This window comes from Colletotrichum abscissum (genome assembly GCF_030869225.1).
Source record: "Colletotrichum abscissum strain IMI 504890 chromosome Unknown Scaffold_8.1, whole genome shotgun sequence".
In the NCBI taxonomy this organism is placed as follows: Eukaryota; Fungi; Ascomycota; class Sordariomycetes; order Glomerellales; family Glomerellaceae; genus Colletotrichum; species Colletotrichum abscissum.
In genome coordinates, this window is record NW_026850525.1 from 276,773 (window position 1) to 297,461 (window position 20,689).

Sequence of the window (20,689 nt, forward strand, 5' to 3'; positions counted from 1 at the left end):
GTTCCACCTGTGTTTATATTCGTATCCCGCCTTCCTTTCCTGTGGACTATAAAATGATATCTCGCACGAATTTCTCGATATAGGATGTGACAAGTTTTCGTCAATTTCTTGTTGGTCCCTCCTAACCTCACTCAATGATGACGTCCGACGTGCCAGCAACTACAGGCATCGCCCCAATCTCGGCGAGGAACCGTCGCAACTCGGGGTCCTCGCCTGTCTCTTTATTGACCAGGACAGCCGTCTTTGTCTCTTCGTCAGAGGCCTGGATTTCTCGAAAGTGATGGGACCTCTTGAGTGCGGGTTTCCTCTTGGGTATATTTAGCGGCTTCACGTGGAGCTCCGCTTCCGATTGTTCAAAAGTACAGTCTGTAGGTGGACCGTAGATGTCATCCTCATCTTCTTCCTCGTCATCGTCAGAGAAGGTCATGAGGTCCTCGGAGGGTTGAGATGTCGTCGGTGCTGAGGCTACACCACCCTGCTCCTCCCAGGTCTGGTCTGCGGTGAATGCTTCGGGAGATAAGGGGCTAACGAGGTACGCCCCATCATCGCCAACGACATTCCCTGTTCCCACATCGTCCACAAGGCCATCGATGTACGTTCCATCTCCATACCCCTCATCCTCATCATCGTTCATCTGGTCGTCGCTATCCGCCCCGTTCTCTTCGTCGCCTGTCTCACCTTCATCATCAACACCAGTACAACACCTCAATCCGCTCCCCCTTCCACTACGTCTGCCCTGGTCCCGAGTTCTCAACCTCGAGCCAAATTCCTCCTCCGGATCAGCAAGCAACTCCAGCAACGCCCCCTCTTCGTCGAGCAGATTACACTCCCTCGCGACACCCAACGCCCCAGACGCCGCAGCAGCAACGAGACGCCCGCCTAACCCAGAGCTTACGACCCGCGGGACGTCGTTCATCTGCAGCACGTCGAGGAGCGAGATACCGTGCATGCTTAGCTCGTGAAGCTGCGTGGAGGTAAGGTACCCCCGCCGCTCTGCGTCCGCGGCGCGGAGTTTTCGAAAGGCGGGTAGGGCCGTGGAGATTCGTCTGTGCGAAGGGTCCGTCGAGAATGACGGAGATGAAGGGGACGGGAGAGGGGAGTGAAAGTCTACCACGGCCAGCATGTCGTTGATGGCGTCTGCTGACCACTGTACGGAGCGGACGGCTTGTAGGAGGCGTGTGTACTCGCGCCTGCGCGGGTGGGAGGGGAAGTTTCGAGCGTAGTCTCCTGATCCGGGGGTCAGGGGTAGGGGCAGGATGGGTTCGACGAGGTCGGTTTGGGGTTCGAGGGGGTTTATGGAGGGGAAGGGGATGCAGTGGAGGACGAGGTAGCGGAGGATGTTTGCGTTGCGGGCAAGGTGGGTTTGGAGGGTGCTATAGGGGGTTGTTTGGGGGAGGGAGAGGCCGCGAGCGATTGTGGTGAGAGGGACGAGGGCGGATGGTGAGGAAGGGTGGTAAGGGGGAAGGAGGTCTTTGTCGGTTGTGGGAGAGAGGGGGGATCCGTGGTCGGGGTGGGATGTGGTTGCGTAGATGTCGAGGAGGCCATCTATCTCTTCTTCGTCTTCTTCGCCCTCGCTCGGGGAGGTTGGGGATGCCTTAGAGGTGGGGGAGAGAGAGCCTGCGTTATCCGAGGAGTCTGAGGAGTAGACGGAGGAAGAGCGTCCCGGGGATGCAGGTGACTTTGGCTTTGATATCCAGTGTTTGTCTTCCAGGATGGTTGACTTGAAGAACTGGCTCGTATTCTCAAAGACTGTCCTCATGGGTGTGCTATCGAATTCACCAGCTTTCGTTGTCGTGAACCCATCTCCTTTCTCGGCCGCGTAGGATACCTCGGAAAAGGTGAGGGCTCTGGGGCTATGTTCCAACGAGTCTTTGCGGAGGGGGAACGTCAGCGGACTCTCTGATGCCGCGTTGAACTCTGCATTTGCCCTGGTAATGCTCATGACCAAAGCCTGGGGACAAACATCAGAGTACCTCGATCTCTCATTGTCGTCATACCAACCCAGTCCGGCGACGGGGCGAATAATCTCATGAGCAGGAGTCGGAGGGAGGTTCTCCTCTTCATCAGCATCGGCCTGCCACCCTTCAAATTCTCTAGAGAAGGAGCCCAGCATATCCCCAATCGAACGCTCATGTCCGTTGGAATACTCAGAGAAATCAAACAACACCTCCGCATCCGGCGTGGAGTTCGATTCTGCCTCGTTCGTCTGTTCATCACCAGTCCCATCGACGACATCCGCCCCCGAGATCAAGGGGTCCGGAACCGCCGCCTCTTCGACCATACTTCTCAAATCCTCAAAGTACAGCGACGGCAGATGAGGCTCACTGCCCTCGCCGTCAGAGGGGTCTTCTTCCGCGGTGGATGTCCCATCGCTGGAGTAGTCGACCAAAGTCATCTCCAATCCCTCCTCCCCCGCCGTCGAGGATCTTCCAGGCCCCTGAACCGTCGTCAAAGAGCCCGAGGCCGCGCCGTTCGTCGGATGCAACCGCAGTCCGTCTCTCATTACCACACCACATACTTCGAACGCAGGCATAACCTCTCCCATCTCCTTCTTTTGCGCCTCCGACCTGTGACGTTGAGCATTAGCACCTTCTTCTGCCTCGTGACCACACGGACGTGAAGACTCATCAACAGCCCATGACCCGCGCCGGCTGTGATCGTGGCGAATTACCTCTTCCGCTTCATCGCACTCCTCTTCAAGCTTCTCATCCTCTTCATCACGTCCGCCGCGCCCGCACTCGCACTCACATCCACCGTCCCTCCAATCCCCAAACTCCTGCTCGTCGAAGTCGTCGTCATACTCCTCCCGAACCGCCGCCTCGTCCCGGCGACGGTCCTCTTCGGCGGCAGAGAGAACCCAGCCATCGTCGTATCGAGCGGTTCCTTCCCCCCCACGCCCGTAGACCGTCGTCGTGGTTCCGAACCGAACGTGTAGCGCGTCGTCGTCTGCGCCGAGGTACTTGAACTCCTGACTTGGCCTCACCCGCCGTTCAGCGTCTTCCGTCCGCCGGATGAGCTCGATGAGCGCCGCGGGGGACTCACCTCTGAGCAACAACTCCGTCTCCCTGACGCCCTGGGCCGGAGGGGCCGAGGGACGGTGTGTGGGTGACTGGGCGCCGCCGTATACGGAAGAATCGGGTGCGTCGTAGCTGTATGTGTCCTGTGGACAGTTGCGCTTGGATTCTCTATCTTCGTCTTCGTGGGTTTGATCGGTGGTGGGAGAGTAACACTCCGACGTCTTGGTCGTCGACGTCGTAGGGCGGTGACGGTATGGTTCGCGGGATGATCTCGAGGGTCTTCTTCTGTTGGACGTCCAGCGTCCTAGGGATGGCCATGTGAAGCCCATTGTTCCTCGAGATTCGAAAACTTAAATTATTCTCCCTAGCGATTGTTTTTGCGCGCCCAAAAGAAATGGAAATCTAGATAAGAAGTAGGAAAGAAGTCGAAGAAGGAAGCAATGGACTAGTCGACAAATGCAAGATGGAGCTGGGCTGACTCCTTTTTGACCTAGATGGAACTTAAGGAAGGGCCACTTTCTCTCCTTTTGGCCGCTACCTGATGCTCGAAAGAATGGTATCTGCCTTATAAAGAAGTAGCCTTTGACTGGCCCCTTGCTCGTCAGGCAAGGGGAGGAAGAAGCACCAGAGGCTGTCATGTCAAAGAAAAGGAGGCTTCCTCATGGTATTCTTTGACTTTTCCTTGTTCCTAAATGGGGACCTGTAAAACATCATTGGCCGTTGATTCGAGGGCCTGAAACAGCATGCAACGAACATGACAATGATGTTGTTGATTCTAATTCGATTCAGTATGATTTTGATGTCTGTCTTTGAAGAGCTAACAGTTTTGAAACATTCAGTTCCTCAGGAGAAAAGAGGTCTTCTGGATTCCTCAATAATGATCCTCATAGTCATGGACAGGGAGGGGAAAACATTGAATCCTAGCAAACATCAACGCCCGGACATCCTTATCCGAGAACCCTTCTTGAACGGAGCAGAGTTTCCAGAAACAGAACAAGAAAAGTTTCCGGATGAAGATATCCCTTGTTTCGGCAATTGGATGTAGACCGCACTGACTTGATTGTTCTCGACGACGACGCCCAGCCAGTTGGCTACCTCGACGTATCTGTCTTATCTCCTTCGTAAATTGATTGGCCTCAAATAAACGAAAACCACTGAGGACGAGCGGGACCACTTGCTCGTCTTCGCCAGATGGGCCAGTGTTAGAAACAAGGTGATGTGAGAAAGATGCCGCCGTCTAGCTCGGGATCATTACGAGTGCCTCTGTCTATCCAGAAGGAACCAATTCAAGCTGTCTGCCGAATTCTAGGGAAAGTGAACAACCTGGTTGTCGAGCATCACAAATAAGAGAACTGCAGCATTAGTTCCAAGACAAAGTCCCCATAAAAGCCACCTTCAAACTGTGTACCTAGCAGGGAAGAACAACATGAATAAAAAAACACGAGGCATTGTGTTGTCCCGCCCTCCTTGTCCACAGCCCGAAATACCTCTCCTCGTCGATACAAAAGGCTCCAGTCGAAACCTCTCTCTCCCGGGCAAGAAGAGAGACAGACCGAGAGATAGAGAGTCTCTCAAGAAGCCAGTCGTATCAACCAGCCAAGAATCGAAACCCAAAACCCCGTTTCCAGCCTCCAGGGGGCTAAACCCTCAAAACCAAAGCAACCCAACTCCCCGAGATCAATTAAGTCAGAGGTCTAGATGACATACGGTAGAGGTACGTCAAATTCCGAGATATCACCGGGGGCGGTTTCGTGCCCCAGAAGCCGAACGAGAAAGATGTGCTGGGAAAAGCAAATAATCTACACAGACTGCCACCACAGCGTCTTCGAAGACATAGACTGCGCAGACTACAAGACGCAACAGGCGCGCAAGCTCACCCCACACGACTCCAGCTTCACCTCCTCCTCCTCCGTCAACTCTGCCGGCTCTGCCCGCAATCATCATCATCATCAGCTCAACACCAGCAGCGCCAACAACGCCAAAAGAGCACGACGAACCCGCAACCCCCGCTCCCCGTGGATGTTCCTCCTCTGTCCCTGCTTCCCCTGCCCCTCCACCCCCTCCACGCCGCCACCGCCACAAGCCCACGAGGAGTCCGGCGTCTGCCGCGGAAGGAAACGCTGCATGAGTCCCGTCGGGGGAAAGTGTCCCCGTTGCGTCCAGGACAAGGCCGTCGCGGCGATGCAGGCCGTTCCTCCGTCGACGCCGACGCTGGCGAGGACGCGGTATCAGCAGCAGAGGCGTCCGGAGTTGGGGGGGAATAATGGTATGAATGATACTTACGGTGTTCCAGGTGCTTCAGGAGATCGAAATCGGGGGCAGAAGGCCCCGCGGCGGGGGGATAATGCGCGTCGATATCAAGACTCCGGCGCTCCGGGCCAGCCGACGGGTGGTCACGAGGGGAACGGCACGAGGAGAGATGGGGGGAACGCTGACGGCAGAAGTGGCGGAGGAGGTGTTGCTGGTGCAGTTGAACATAGTTCAAGGGGTGGTAGATCTCCGACGTCGCCGTGGTTCAATAAGCGATTTCACGACGCTCGCGGGGAGGAAGCCAGCCAGCAGCAGCAGCATCGTCGAGGAGAGCAGCAAGGTGCCCAGCAAGCACATCTTCACCAGCGACCTCAAGAGCAGCGGATCCCGGTAAGTCACGATGGACAACGACAGCAGCAACAGCAACATCAAGTGCAAAAGAGACCAAGTGGTCTTACATCGCCCCTTCCCACGCAGCCCGAGCCAATACCCTCATACGTCCGTGGATCTACTTTCCACCTCGTCCCCGCGCCCCTGAAAATCAAGAAGAAGAAAAGCAAACAACAGACGTCCCCCCGTGCGGTAGAGGGGACGGCCGATATGTCCGGAGGGCTAACCCGTAGTTCGGCGAGCGTAGGCCGTCCTCTACAAGTGAACGCCACCCATCAAACAGGAGAACAACGGAGCAGCCGGGATCAGCAGCAGGAGGACCACCGGGCAGTAGTCAGCAGCTCGGAGCCACGCATCACAGAAGCGGGATGTACCCCCGAGTTGCCACTGGAGGAGCTGATGGATGAGGTTGAGATGCTGTGGCGGAGGGTCCCCAATTAGGAGTAACGGTGAGCTTCAGCCGCGTGGCTGGTGAAGAGGGGGAGGGGAAGCATTCCTCTGGTTGCAAAGTAGAGAAATAGAGTAGGTCATGTTTCCAGCGATCTGGCCATCCTTGTCCCAGCCGGCCATCGCCTCCCAAAGCAATCATACCTTAGTGTACCATGTCTGAGGGCCGCCGAGAGAAGGTTCAATTTGGGAGCCCATTGGGAATCTGACGTGCATAACTTGGGGACGAGTAAACTTTCAAAGGGTCTAGCGGAAGGAAACAAGCTCAAGGCAGAGAGAATAAACAACAACAATGTCACAACCCTCTTTCTTTCCATGTTGATACAGATTCGTGGCCTCTGTGTTAGTCCAATCAATGACTGGCTTGTCTATTGTGCGTCAGGTGGAACGAACATGGTCTCAGGAAACGGGTGTGCCTGTCTGGTGTAGAACTGCATCGGTTCAAAGAAGCGAGTAACCGGTACGTATCGTATTGGCCAAACAAAGAAGCAGAAATGCTGATGCCTTGTTACGACGCGGTCGAAAGTCCTAGGAAGAAAAAAAAGAGGTGGCCGCAATTAATCGGCGAAGCGGAGTTTGGTGATAGGCTGCTCTATTTCCGCAAAGCTGATTGGTGACGGAGGGACACCCATAGGGCTGACCGACGGGCAGACAGTTGGGGTCGGGATCGCTGATTCGTGACCGCCTACGTGTCGTCGATACACGACGGGCTTCTTGAGCCAATGGGATGGCGGCATAGGCTTTGCGGATGAACCGATACCCGTTGGAATGAGGGGGGTTCCTAACGAGTCCTAACTCTTGGGTTCTTTTTAGGGCCCCGGAATACGATACGGGGTACGGGATTCGGCGTGTTCAGGAACGGTCATGTAACGTGTAAGTGACGAGGCGGCTAAGTTATTGAGTAGGTACACAGGACGATGTGACGCCGCCTCTGTCCTGCGTTCGGGGTAAGTCATAGTGTGGACGGTGAGCCGGGAACCGATTTTGAGTCAAAAAGCTTGCTTGCTTTGAGTTTCTTGCTTCTTTCGTCTGTCGGTATACAGCTTGGATTGGCTTGCGTTAAAGTTACTGGGACAGGTGGACAGCCACGCCAGCCCTATGTGTGGAGAGGAACCGGGAGGGTTGTGCGAGTGCGAGTGATGATGGTGGTGAGCAATTGGTTGACCAAGGTTCGTTTGAATGTGTTCCTGCGAGCAGACGCGCATCCGTCATGCGACTTTCCCTGCGCCAAAGTCCTGTGCAGCAAACAAGCATACACGACTGAGTACGAATCCCTGGGTACGGATTCGTTGGTGATATGCGCAACCGCGCAATCCAGCACCGTCAGAGCAACACGCCAAGCTTCAATCAACGCAAGCTAGGTGACGACTGACGGACGAGTCAAGACATGCAGGTCCATGTTATTGCTGTTCGTGCCCTAGATTTCCAGACTCCGACTGTCCCTGAACCCCGATTAGGTGAAATGCGAACGGTCGCTCGTGCGAAGCTGCGGGTTACGAGCTGTCAATGGCTCAGAATTCTCAACCTTCAAACTGTAACCCTGGTACCGCGTGCTCTGTACCGAACGTCATTCGGCCGACCCAGACCAGACTGGTGGGCTTTGCTTGGCTAATCAGACTGGGTGTGTAATCTTGGTGGGTGGGATGGAGAATCAGAGCGCCCGCTGGCCATTCCGACCCCTGCCTGTCCCGTGGTCTCTAGTGACAGGCCGGACGAAAATGCCGACCTTGACCGGAAGTTGAAGCAAAGCTTTTTGCCTGCTCCAGCGTTTTCTTCTCTCCTGGTCTGTGGATGCGCTGGCTTGATCGGCCCCCAACAGTAAGCAGAGGCCATGGCAGTTGGTCCGCAGTGGACCGTTTTCAATAAACTCCACATATCACGGACCACGAGTTGATGGAGACTGGTGATATCAGCAACGCGCGAGAAATGGTATCCGGACGGGCGCCAAGGGCGTCATTGGTCAATTTCCGCGTTGAGAGGTGACATAATGAGAGAGGGTTGGTGTTGGTCTCGAATCAAACTGGACCCCGTCTGCCGTTTTTGGCAAACGCAAGGGGAGCCCTGATCTTGAGAAGGCCTATCGCAAAGACGTAGGTACGCATCACAGTGGATGGCAACATGGCATTGCTGCGACCTTGAGGGCCTGCGGAGGAGGCTGAGGGCCCTTTGAGACTCTGAGTGACAGAAGAGCGGAATTTGGAGTATGTAAGACAGCCAACAGTTCGCTTGGGAATGGTCCCAGGTTGGCGGAGAATGAAACGACCCAGTGGGAAGTCATGGATCGGGCTGGCGGGTGGAGATTGATGAGCGGGTTAGCTTTGGGACTTTGGTTCTGATGGGCTGATTTTGACGGGGGTAAGCGAGAGAGACTCAGAGCGAGGCCAAATTAAGTCTAATCCCTGACCCAGTTTCCGAGTGTAAAAAAGGTACCGTGCATGAGACTATGAGTCTTGTCCAGTCTTGCTCATGTCTTGGTTCTCATGAGGACTCTTAGCTTGCCGCCCTACCGTTAGCGGCCTCAAAGCCACGACCGGTGCAACAGGTGTGCAGGAGAGAGGGCCATAATAAGGTAGGTAGATAGCGAGCTATGCTATGCTGTGCTGTGCTGTGCTGTGCTGTGTTGTGTAGGTATGATGGCATGGTACGGAGTAATGCTGTGCAATGCGGTATCGTGAGAATACCTAGATGTCACTGGTGACTGGCGAGCTTGGCTGTGCAGATGCGTTTCTGGTCACTCGTATGTTGATCTGGACGAAAGCGTCCCGACTCCAAGGGCGCTGGTGAGGCTGGACAGCCAAATCGTTCCCTACACAGTACATAGAGGTTTCGAGTGTATCCGTAGTCCGTACAGAGTACGAAGTACTGCGTAGGGAGGCACTGTCACCTGTGGACAACGGCGAGAGATGAGGATGCCCAATAGCCCACTTCAGCCCATCTTCAGCGGTGCATGTTGAAACTTGATCGAACCTTGCGATACGCCCCCATCTGTGGTCACGCCTTGCTGCCGTCTCCATTTGTGAAGTGACTCTGTGCAGAGGGAGATGTTCTGGCGCCCGTCCGGCTGGCGCACCCTGCTTTCGAATACAGTACCGGACCAGACCCTTGCGTTTCCCGCTTCTCGGGACCCATCAAGATTTGCGAGCTGGAGAAGGCAGCCGTCAATCCGATACATCGTTCTGACGGGTTGTACTTTGTACTATTTGGGGTTGGCAATGGGTTTGCGTTTCCCGCCCCTCGAATGGAGCATTCAGGGACGAGAGAATTCGTCTGCCTCCTGTGAGGTGCGCGGCGGTATGGAAGTTGGATGGGTGCAATGCACCATGGTGAGCTGTGCTTGAACTCCCAAGCTGGACCGCAAGTGACAAACAGCAGTAAATGTGACAAGCAGCAGCAGCAGCAGCAGCAGCAGCAGCAGCAGCAACAACAACAACAGACACGGAGTCGGAGTCGGGGCCATAGGCTGGTTGAGGTTCCATTGTTTTGCTGACAGCAGCGTCATTGGTAGCATAGGAATTGAGACGTCAAGTTGCAGTGCAAGGTGTTCATTTCTGACACCCAGTGACCCAGGGTAGCGAGGACAACTAGCATCTGGTGTTCCGGGTTGCCGTTACTCTGGCGGCTGGGTGTCTCTTAATGGGGCAGAGTATTGGTGATGGTATCATTGCTTCGAGGGAAGTGATGCGAGGCGATGAGAGGTAGTCGGTGCTAATCGTGTACTTTGATGCTTGATTCGGGGGGGCTGTGCTCATGGGTTTGTCCACCGCCGTGCAGTTTGAGCAGTGGGCTGCATAGCTGAGGTGACCCTAACAGCGGGTCTTTCCAATGTTCAGGTGGCCCGGATTGAGGTGCAGCCAACATTGTTTGGAACGAGTGGAGTTTTGGCTTGTTGCCGGCGGGCGGGCTTAACGGAAAATACTGGCGAGAAATCTTCATTTCCATGTTGGACGAATGATTGCTGGTGAAAAGGCGAGTCGATGGGACTCTGGGAGGTTGAGACCGAGGAGACCGAGGATGGGACTGTGGTGGAAGATGGCAGAATTGAGGACAGTACGTACCTAAGGTAGGGTAGGTAGGTACATACCTAGGTACCTACAGGTAAAGTGGTGGTGGTGGGGTTCAAGGTTGAAGGGCACCCTCGGTACGTATCTTTTTTGGTGACCGGGGGTTGGATCCTTCCTGATCCGCAAAGCCCAGACTCCGCCTCCACTGGGCCACGGCGACGATCTCCCATTGGCTAGTCGATTAGGCAGCAGCCTTTCGCCCCGGACGCTCTCTTCAGAGTTCTGGTCCGCTCAATTGTCGCTCCCGTTCAGCGCAGAGGCGCTCTCTCTCTCTCCACCGGTGCTCGTCTGGCTGCTGGACTTTCTCTCACTCTACTGCGTAAGGTGCTCAGTGCTGGGCTGCTTTTCTAATCAAACCTCGATGACCTTCGACCCCCGGTACACCAACAACCGCCTCTTCCTCGCTCACGACCACCACGCGCCTCTTCTCTCTCCTTCCACCCACCCTCAATCCTCGACCGAATCCTCTTCCTCCTCCTGCTTCTCTTCCTCTTTTTTTCTTGCTCTCCTCGATTTCTAGGATATCCAAGCCGCTTCCTCGACACCAAACCCAATCCCGTCTTGTCCCACTAAGGCCGCCGCACTCCAGTCCGCTTCTTCCTCGTCTCTTGCTCTTCCTCCCGGATACACATCATCCTCAAAGAATATCGCCCACGGCAAGCAGCTCAGACTATCTACGTCTGCTTTCTTCCATCCTCGTGTGCATACGCCGACGCGTACGACAGCTGGGACGAAAAGGCGCATCATACTACATTGTCTTGCTCCTATACCCGCAGACAGGACCCCTCAAAATCAGGCAGACTTCAACGGCCTCGCCTTAAATCCACTACTCGCCTGCTCTGCTCGCCTTTCGCCTCGTCTGGCCTTCCGTTGCCATCTCCCCATACCATCGACGTTATCGCCTTCGATACCATCTTTCATCTCGACGTAAGGCCCCGTCTCGTCCTATTCTTCCTCTTCCTCTCTCTCTCTCTCCCCCCCTCTTCATCCACTTTGTCCACACGATATCCGTCTCAAACATTTCCCGCCACCTCATCACATTGGCCAATCCTAAACCTTGGGCTTGCTCAAGAGGCTAGGACTACTACATCAGACCTACCAGTGAGGTCCTGGTCGTGACTCACACTCCGTGTCCTATTCAGCCCTACAACTACATGAACCCTCAAGAGATCTAACACAACCTAGCCGACAGAGTTCTGGACACCCGTGTCATCACCGTCACCATGTCCGTCTCCGTCAACCCTCGACGCAGGACTCCGGTGACTCGCCCGGAGTCTCCTGCCGGCACTGGCCTCACTCTTAAGACCAATAGCCTCCGCAAGGGCGCTACCTTCCACTCTCCCACCAGTCCTACCTCTTCTATGGATGATGCCTTGACTGCTGCCCCTCCAAGCCTTCGACGCTCCCAGACCAACCTGGACGACGTTGTCGACGCCCACTGCCGCCGCATGGCCTTGATCGTCGACGACATTGACAAGTCCCTTGCCAACATCAACCTGGTCTCCCCCAAGACCAAGTCTTTCCGCGACGATAGTCTTCCCGTTCCCAGAGGCTTCCTCAACCTGCCCGTTGTCGACCCCGCCATGGCAAAGGAAAAGTCAAAGGAGACGGAACGTCGCATTCTGCGTCCCAGAACCCGCCGTTCCTCGAGACATCATGAATCAGACAGCGGACTCGGAACCTCTGTCGCCCCCACCACCGAGACAGAGCCTGCAACCACCGCATCAAAGAAGGCATCCGCCATCACAAGGTCCGCTGCCAACACTTCTTCTGCCACCATGGAGAAGCTTCCCGCCCTTAGCTCCAAGGCTGTCAACCGCATTCACGAGCACGTCCTCCGCCCACTCCGGGCCAAGCCTGCTCTCAAGGACTTTGAGCCGATTGTTCTTGACATCCCCAGACGCATTAGGGAGAAGGAGATCATCTGCCTGAGAGATCTCGAAAAGACCCTTATTTTCATGGCACCCGTAAGTCATTCACTAACTGAAACTGGAGTTTGGGCAATTACTTATCGATCGTTGATGAAGGAGAGGACCAAGACCGCCGCCTTGTACCTCGATTTCTGCCTGACGTCGATCCACTGCATTCAAGCAACCGTGGAATACCTAAGCGACCGAGAACAGACTCGACCAAACGACCGCCCTTACACTAACGGATACTTCATCGATCTCGTGGAACAGATTCGCCAATACGCAGGACAACTTGCTGCCGCCAAGGAGACTGGATCAGACGCCGCTGAGATGGACGTCGACCCGTACGATATTCGTTCCCAATTGATCCCTCACTCAACTAACTTGTTCCGTAGGACCGACGAGATCAAGCTCTTCGGAGGCATCGCTGACAACGGCCGCCCTGCCGAGCTCATCCGTATTCGCAAGGATGGTAAGGCCATTTCAATGGCCACCGGCTTGGAGGTCGATTTGGATGACCCCAAGAGCCCCATTCAGATGAAGCGCTCATTGAGCCAGCAGTTGGAGGATGACGAGGAGATTATGCGTTCCATGGCTCGCCGCAAGAAGAACGCCAGCCCTGAGGAGCTTGCCCCCAAGAAGTGCCGTGAGCCTGGCTGCAACAAGGAGTTCAAGCGTCCTTGTGACCTGACCAAGCACGAGAAGACTCACTCTCGTCCTTGGAAGTGCCCCGTCACTTCATGCAAATACCACAACTATGGCTGGCCGACCGAGAAGGAGATGGATCGCCACCACAACGACAAGCACTCGTCGGCCCCGCCCATGTACGAGTGCTTGTACAAGCCCTGCCCATACAAGTCTAAGCGGGAGTCCAACTGCAAACAGCACATGGAGAAAGCCCATGGCTGGCAATACGTTCGCACCAAGACCAACGGCAAGAAGCCCTCGAGCGTTGCCGGCAGTGTCGCCCAATCCACCCCTCTTCTCAACCAAATGCCCACTCCCTCTACGAGCAGCGCCGCTACCCCGCCTGCTCCTTTGGACCAGGCTCAGCAGTTCAACTTCAACGACCCTCTCCTCGCTCCAATGCACCCCATCGGTCCTGTTGGCGACTTTGCTTCCCACATTGACGGCATGGAGTTCCCTTCCTACATCTCGGACGAGGAGTTTGACCAAATGGTTGGTCAGGGTGGGTTCGATGGACAGATGGATTTGGAGATGTCCCTGTCTCCTTCCGACCACAACACCCCTGCCACCGAAATCTCGACTGGGCCATACATTTACCAGGACGGCCCCGACTTCACGGTGAACGAGGATATCTACGGCGCACACGCCCAGATCCCCACCCCAGACAGAGCCGTCTTCGCTCAGAAGGAGCTGGACATGGCTTTCCCTATCTACCAGCCTGTTCCTGCTTGCCAGCCTCAGATTGTTCCTGCCCAAACTGCACCGCACATCTCTCCTATTGGTCAGGGCAACGCAATGCTCTTTACGCCAAACTCGTTGGCCGAGGTTGACGAGGGTTTTGAGGACAACTACACCGGTGGTGGAAATGAATTCTGTGGCAACGACTTCCAGCTGTTCCCTGCCAACAACGTGACCAAGATGTACGAGCCACTCTTCGGCGAAGTGCCAAGTGCTGGCTTGGGTTACTCGCAAGCGTCACAGGATCCTTTCCAATCCATCGACTGGAACTTGGATTACCAAAACTTTCAAAGCCAGTAAATGTGTACTAGGGCTTGGTGCGTTGGAAACTTGTGACAAAAACGTTGATCTGGCACGGGGCCAGCTAATGATTTGATGACTGGATGGGATGGGCCTCACAAGAGGTTCGAGGAAGTCGGACGTTCGACTTTTCCTCTTTTGCGTACTTTGTATTATTGATCTCGCACATCTACGCTGCTTGCTCCAGGACTTGTCTTGTTTCTCATTTTTGATTCACATGAGATTGACGATAGAGAAGATGGTTTGGTGTAGTGGGATATGTGGTGGATGAGCAGCCAGACTTGAGAGTCTATGGTTTGAAACTCCGCGATTTGAGGATGAGGGTCTAGAGACATATCTCGCTCAATTTGATATGGCATTTTTGAAGCCACAAAAACAAAACCATCTCCGAGTGCCCGTTGAGCAATGCCATGAGATGACACTGACTTGACTACCATTAGGTAGTCTCGTGTTCGCTGATGGATAGTTTGCTCTGGGTTCTCAGAGGCACAGAAAAAAAGACACCAACACCAGACACCAATAACAACGGCAAAAACATGGAGCAAAGGCACAGCAGCTCTATCTTGGGGGGTGAGACTTGGAAACGCAGTGTCCCGAAACTAATTCGGGCTTCCGCGGGGAGAGGGACATGAATGACGTGGTGGTTGTGGGAGTAGCTATGAGTCTTTGCGGCGAAGCCAAGTGTTGTCTCACCTACTTTCCTCAACGTCAGAGGGGCGGGCATACGGGGGAAAGAGCCGGTTGTGGTATATTTGGCCTCGCCTCGGGGATCGGCTGGGAGACATTGACTACGAAGGAGGGATCTGAGATGGATCTGCAATCTGAACACGAGGAAGGGCTCTGTTTTCCGGCTGAGTTATCTTGGAAAAGGGTATTTCGAGCCAATCTTTCCCTTGCACGGGGTTTGATGCTTGGTTGTTTGGAGGGACATTTTTGAAGGACATTTTGGAGGAACATTAGGCAGTTAGATAGATACCCCCCCCCATTTCCCCCAAAAAGTAGATAGGATCGAATCTCATTACTTATTGTGTGAGAAATATGTGCTAGGTTCAGCTTTGATTGTGACTTTTGGAATGCAGTGAAATGTAGCGTAGGTAGGTAGGTGTGCTCTTGTCAGCATTGTAGCCGTTTGTGCCGTGCCCGTTGCCCGTTGGGCCGAATTCCGTCCGGGTCGGGGGGACTCTGAATATAGTCCATGTGTCGAATGACGTAACAGCACTCAAGCTCTGCCGGGAGCACTATGTATACATGAAATGGTGCGAAGATCGCCTCTAGTATGAGGGCCCTGCTACCCTGGCTTCCGAGAGTGTGTATACTGTCGTGAGCATAAGGTAGTTCCGGGGTGAAAGTGGTCGCTTCTGGAGCATGTTGCTGCCTTAGGTAAGCCGACCTTTCCCTGTGCGGTCCTCGCTCCAGCTCTCCACTGGCAGCTGCTGCCGCCGTTCAAGAGCTCCCGTCCCCGTGCCCCACCTCGTCACCTTCCATTTTCTCCTCCCAAAAAACGCGGCTGCGAAATTTTCTCTCCAACAACTTCAACCTTCACCTTACCTCAACCTCGTGGTACCGTCGCCGGCCCGACAGCTCAGCACCGACCTCGACGCGAGCGATACTTTTCCTTTCTCCTTTTTTAGACTATCATGCAGAATATGCAGTTCACCGTAAGTCTAACAGGGAAAAAGGTAAGCTCCATTTCCATTCTCTATTTCTTTCGAAATATCTCCTCCCCCTCCCAAAGCAACCAAGCTTGGGGAGAGAGGGAACACCACCATGATATGATGAATCCATCAAAACCTTTTATACTCATAGGAAGAGCCGTCTGAGACGCCCCGAGCATTCCAAACAAAATCAGGAGGAGGGATTCCGGGGTGGGGAAGAAGAAGAAGGGGGAGACGAAAGAAGGAAGAGAGAAAGACGGGAAAGGAGAAGGAAGAACAGGAAGACCACGACGCAAATCTTTCGATCTTGAACTCGCCTCCATGCAAGCGCTGCCCGCCGGAACCAAATACTCCCCGACCAAAAGCACACCCTCCTTATTCCAAACCTTTGAGGCGCACTCTCCACTGGGAGCTCTGCGCCTTTTGGGGAGAAGTGGTCGTGCTGTTGGGTGTTTGTAGGAAAGGGGATGGTCGGGCAGCGTGGAGTGCATCGTTCGGATTGGAAGAGTCGTGGTTTTTTTCCCTCAGTATTCTTTCCTTTTCCTCTATTTCTCTTTTTCGGACTTTGGATTCCCTTGACTTTCCTCTTTCCTGGGTCCTTTTTTTCTGGTTTTGGCTCCTCGGCTTCGCCTCTCGTGAGAACCTCCTATCTTAAAACTCCGGCGTTATTGGGGCCTGGGGAAGATTGCATCGTCACGTGCTGTCCTTGGGTTCTTGTCGGGGGGGTAGGGGGCGGCGGGGGGTGAGGTGGGAACGTTGTGCTTTTAAATCGGGTTTCTGACATTTACTGGTCCAAATTTGTCTTATTTTGCATTCGGCTTGCTTCTCAAGGGATTGCTTTACTGACTTGGTATCGTTAGGAAAGTTACGCGAGCGTCGTTGTTCAGACGTTGGGTTGCAGGGTTGGGTATAGGATGTATGAGGGGTGTAGAGGTGGCATTATGGTCTGCAGAGGACCGAGGTAGGTCAGAGCGAGATCAATACATCTTCATTGAATCGTTATCCTTCCCTTGTGCTTGTGTCCTTGAGCTAGTGATGTCCCCTTACCGTCTTTGATACATTATGATCCGTACTCCGAGCATGAACAACTCTCAAGTGACCTAATGGCCACATCACTCGTCGCTATCACTGTCAAACACCGGCCGCCTCCTCTGCAGCCGTCCACCGCCCTGCGCTCGCGGAGTAGCATCCACTTCAGACCCATCATCCTCTGGATCCACGAAACCCAGTATCTTCTTCCCCTTGCTGCTCATCAGCACGCCATCAAGGTCCGGCAACGAATCCACAGACTCCTGCGTCCCTGGAAACTCAGTCGGTACATAAAACGGCCGAGCAACTCCTTTGGGCTGTGGCCTTGCGGAAGAGATCACGATGGGACTCGTCGCGAGCGTCGATGACGTCGGCTGGATACTGGAGACGGGGTGGTCGTCCGAGACGACAAAGTCGAGCAGGTCGCCTCCGCTGTCTGAGCCGTCCGTCTCCATCGCGTCGCTGTCTCTGTCGCAGGCGTCGCCTAGTTCGTCGCTGTTGATGCCGCGGGCGACTCTCTTTGAAGCCTTCCTGCCTCGTCCTCTTCCTGCGGTCTTCTTTGGCGGGCGGCGGGGAGGCGATTCCTCGTCCATGGTCTCATCCATCTCGTCGTCGACTAGGGCTGAAGCGGATGCGAATGCTGCGGCGCGCTTTGTGGTCCCGGTCGATCGGCGTTTCTTTGGCGGTGACTCCTCAATAGGCTCGTCTTCGTCGGACGACACTGCCGTCATGACTTGCCCCAGAGGCCCAGGACCCGACGCTCCATCTTCTGTATCGCTCGCAAACGATGGCACGGGAATCTCCTCGTACCGGGTCGTGTCTTCCTCCCCGAAACGGCGCACCCAACGATTTCTCTCATCTTGATTCTTGGCAAACTTCTGACATAACTTAACGTACCTTTTGGTACGCTGGCTGTGCTGAACCTTGCTGACCGGTCGAAGTCGGCGCTGGAGCAAGGGGTACGACGTCAGCTCCGGCATCTCTGTTTCTTCAATCTTTGTCCGACTGGCAGGTAGCGACCGGTACACCTTATCCAACTCGGCCAGTTGCGCTTCTGTGAGCATGACCGAATCGAACGAGGGCACGTCGGTGATGAAGTCAGCCTCCGTCGGCTGTTGCTCTTGCTCTTGCTTTTTGGGGCGGCCTCTTTTGGGCGCCGCACCGGGTTTGCCGATGGCAGACGCCTTCACGAAGCCCATCTCGACACCGTCGGGCATGTGGAACTTCTTGGGCGGCAGTTTCTTCCTCGCTCTTCCCTTCTTGGGCTCTGGGAGCGACGGGTTCTGCGTATTCTCGATGGGGATCTCAATATGCTGCATGTCCACCTCCGGGCGGATCTCCCGAGGTACGATGCGAGTGGAAAGGTCGTGACGGAAGTTAAACTTGCTCCCTTCGCAGATCAACTTTTGCATCTCCGCATAGTTGTCTTTCGACCTGGCAAAGGCATCCTCTTCCTTGCCCCTCATCAATAGTAGCACGATATTTCCAGCCCTCTTTCGGCCCGTTCTACCCATTCGTTGTAACATACGAATAGGCGAGGACGAGGCGTCGTAGCAAACAATCAAATCGACTTGGCCAATGTCCAGTCCCTCTTCTCCGATGGACGTTGCGACCAGGACGTTGTATTCGCCATCTTTAAACTTTTGTATTGTCGCAATTTGTTCGGCCTGCTTCATGCCTGCGGATCGCTTCGAGTCGGCTTGTCCCACGAAGACAGTGGCTTTGATCAGCGGTTTGTGCACATTCAGTACCTTGACGATATCTTCGGCACTGTCTCTGTACTCGCTGAACACTATAATTCGAGTGGAAGTCGCACCGGCATCCATGAAATGATTTAGGACGGTGTCCTGGAGAGCGGCAAGCTTTGGGTGCCCGACGAAGCCGTCTAGGCGAAGCCACTTTTCCACCCTGGTCATCATCTCCTGGAAGCTCGAGTCGTTAACAATTTGCTTCTTGTATTTGGAGCCCTTTTCTCCCTTGTCCTCAATCTCGCTTCGAAATTCTTTGAGGTTTTCGTAAAAAGGCCTGATGCCATGAAAGTTGAGTAGTTTGATCGCGTGAGCCAAGCTTTGCAAGATACTGAAGATAGCCCTCATCATGAACTGTACCCCAGGGTTGGCTCTTCTGCCGACGTTGGCGAACCAATCTTGTTGCTGCTTCACCAGACCATATGTCGTAATCGCCATTGGATCTCTTCCGTAGTAGATGTTTTGCTGGGTCAGCTTATCCATCAGCGGTTTCAGGGCTTTCGTGAATAGCTCCTTGATCTCGCACATCTCATCCGAGGGGTCGAGTACTACTTGCTCGACATTCCTCGAATGAACGTATTGACGAATATCAATCGAATCCTCTGTGCGGATCTCGATGTGGGATATTCCGAGATTGTCTATAATCTCTTGCACAGTCTCGACCTTGGACCCTGGTGTTGCTGTTAAGGCAAGTAGACGGAAGTATGGATTGTATTGGCGTATCCTCTTCACCACTTTTGCGTACGCGTACTCGCCCGTTGCTCGATGAGCCTCATCAATTACCAAGAGTACAATGGATTTCGGATCTGCGTAGCCGTGTGAAATGTCGTTTTGAAGAGTTTGCGGCGTCATGAAAAACACCCGCTTTGACGCCCACTCGTCTACCCTGAGAGTGGGCGCCGTGTCGCCAGTGAGAAGAGTAGTCTCTGACCGGGGTATGCCCACAATATTGAAGCAAGCGTCGACCTGTTGAGCTACGAGAGGTTTCGTAGGCGCAACAAACACGATCTTTGCGTCCTTTGTCCAACGGTAGTAATTGAGCATCACCGTTGCAGCAATAAACGTTTTGCCGAGACCTGTAGGTAGCGCGACGAGTGTATTGTTGAACAGACCGTTTTTGACGATACTGAACTGGTAATCTCTCGTGGCTCCTAGGTTGGTGGGATATATCCATGTCTTCATGGCCTCACGATTTATGGCGTGTTGAGAAGGGGCCTCCACTGGCTTGTCTCCTCGGTAGACACGACCAAAGCCTGGCTGCTGCGCCTGAGTTGAGGCATCATCTGCCACTCTGCCGCCTAGTAAAGTTGTCTGGCGAAAGTTTGATGATGAAGTGCGTGTTAGTCCGTTTCTGGCGAGTGGTGCAACAGGCTCCGGTGAAGAGGAGAATGCGTCTGAAGGCAAATCATCCAACTCGGTCCCGAGAGGCTGAACCACTGTCTTTGCCGTGTTCTGAGGTGCTTGTTAGCACATGCTTTTCTCATGAAAGTCAATAAGCAAGCCAACTTACTCTTGGTCCCATATTAAGACCAGATGGTTGCGCATGACGTCCAGCGTTGGCCCGGCTATAAGATGGTGCCAGGGCTTGGGCAACAGACGAAGTTCTGCCATTCTGTACATTGATGCCCGAGCTCGCAGGTATGACTTGGCTCTGACTGAGTGCCTCAACCAAATCCTCGTCTGCGAGATCGTCATCGTATTCGTCTGAAACCATTTCGCGAAAGAATGATTGGTACTCAATCAATCAGTCACTCAATCACCTTTGAGATGCGATCATAGTGCGGTCTATTTGTGAAACGGCGATCTCACGATGCTTGGGACTTTGGCGAGGATGTTCGTGAGATACCTAGTCGATCCAGTAATCAAAGGCGCGGTGGCAACCTCTTTACGCCTAGTACATCACTTTCCGCCGTAAACGCGTCGTCGCGCGAAAGCGTATCTGAGTCACATGATCAAATATGCTTATGTAACTGCAAATAGAGTTGGGAACTCAAGCTCCCCAGGGTCTCAGGCGGGGCAGAGGACGAGGTACCTGAGGTACTTTGGTGCCCGCCCTCCCCTGAGACCAATTCAGAATGCTTTGTACTTATTCCCTCCCAGGTAAAGCTTCAACGAAGTGACACTCGGGCGTCGTTCATTTTACTCCCATAAACTTTTGTCTTTATGATTGCCGTAGACTCATCAAAGGCTTCCTCTCGCTTATTCGCAATACTGCTGTGCCAATCATCGGCGGTGGGTAGCTGACACAATGGGTGACCAAACAAGGAAAACCAGGTAGGCATGTTCGTCTACTTCCTGAAAGGAGCTTTCCCAAGGTCTCACTTAGTGACCGTTCCTTTGTGAAGCCGTACCTTACCATAGCTTCATAAGGTAGACCGGATAGGCAGCCGTAGAAAAGAAATCGACATCCAATGACTGCCTTGACATCCTGCTTGCCTAGGTGCCTGCCTTCAAATG

General features: G+C 54.1%; 5 protein-coding genes across 5 annotated transcripts; 2 read left to right on the plus strand and 3 right to left on the minus strand.

Moving 5' to 3' along the window:
• Positions 1-127: 127 nt before the first annotated feature.
• On the minus strand, positions 128-3,346 carry CABS01_04118 (uncharacterized protein; the record flags this gene model as incomplete). Its single annotated transcript, XM_060537489.1, has 1 exon — positions 128-3,346. The coding sequence occupies one exon, from the start codon at positions 3,344-3,346 to the stop codon at positions 128-130; it is 3,219 nt and encodes a 1,072-aa protein (XP_060390334.1).
• Positions 3,347-4,793: 1,447 nt separating this feature from the next.
• On the plus strand, positions 4,794-6,098 carry CABS01_04119 (uncharacterized protein; the record flags this gene model as incomplete). The annotated part of the gene is made up of 1 exon (XM_060537490.1): positions 4,794-6,098. The coding sequence occupies one exon, from the start codon at positions 4,794-4,796 to the stop codon at positions 6,096-6,098; it is 1,305 nt and encodes a 434-aa protein (XP_060390335.1).
• Positions 6,099-9,095: 2,997 nt separating this feature from the next.
• On the minus strand, positions 9,096-9,518 carry CABS01_04120 (uncharacterized protein; the record flags this gene model as incomplete). The annotated part of the gene is made up of 1 exon (XM_060537491.1): positions 9,096-9,518. A coding segment is annotated over one exon (423 nt), but the record flags the coding sequence as incomplete, so codon positions are not given.
• A 1,870-nt stretch (positions 9,519-11,388) lies between these two features.
• Positions 11,389-13,800, plus strand: CABS01_04121 (uncharacterized protein; the record flags this gene model as incomplete). The annotated part of the gene is made up of 3 exons (XM_060537492.1): positions 11,389-12,132; positions 12,193-12,419; positions 12,471-13,800. 3 exons carry the CDS (start codon positions 11,389-11,391, stop codon positions 13,798-13,800), a joined length of 2,301 nt encoding a protein of 766 aa, XP_060390337.1.
• A 2,767-nt stretch (positions 13,801-16,567) lies between these two features.
• Positions 16,568-19,946, minus strand: CABS01_04122 (type III restriction enzyme; the record flags this gene model as incomplete). The annotated part of the gene is made up of 2 exons (XM_060537493.1): positions 16,568-19,684; positions 19,743-19,946. 2 exons carry the CDS (start codon positions 19,944-19,946, stop codon positions 16,568-16,570), a joined length of 3,321 nt encoding a protein of 1,106 aa, XP_060390338.1.
• Positions 19,947-20,689: the final 743 nt, after the last annotated feature.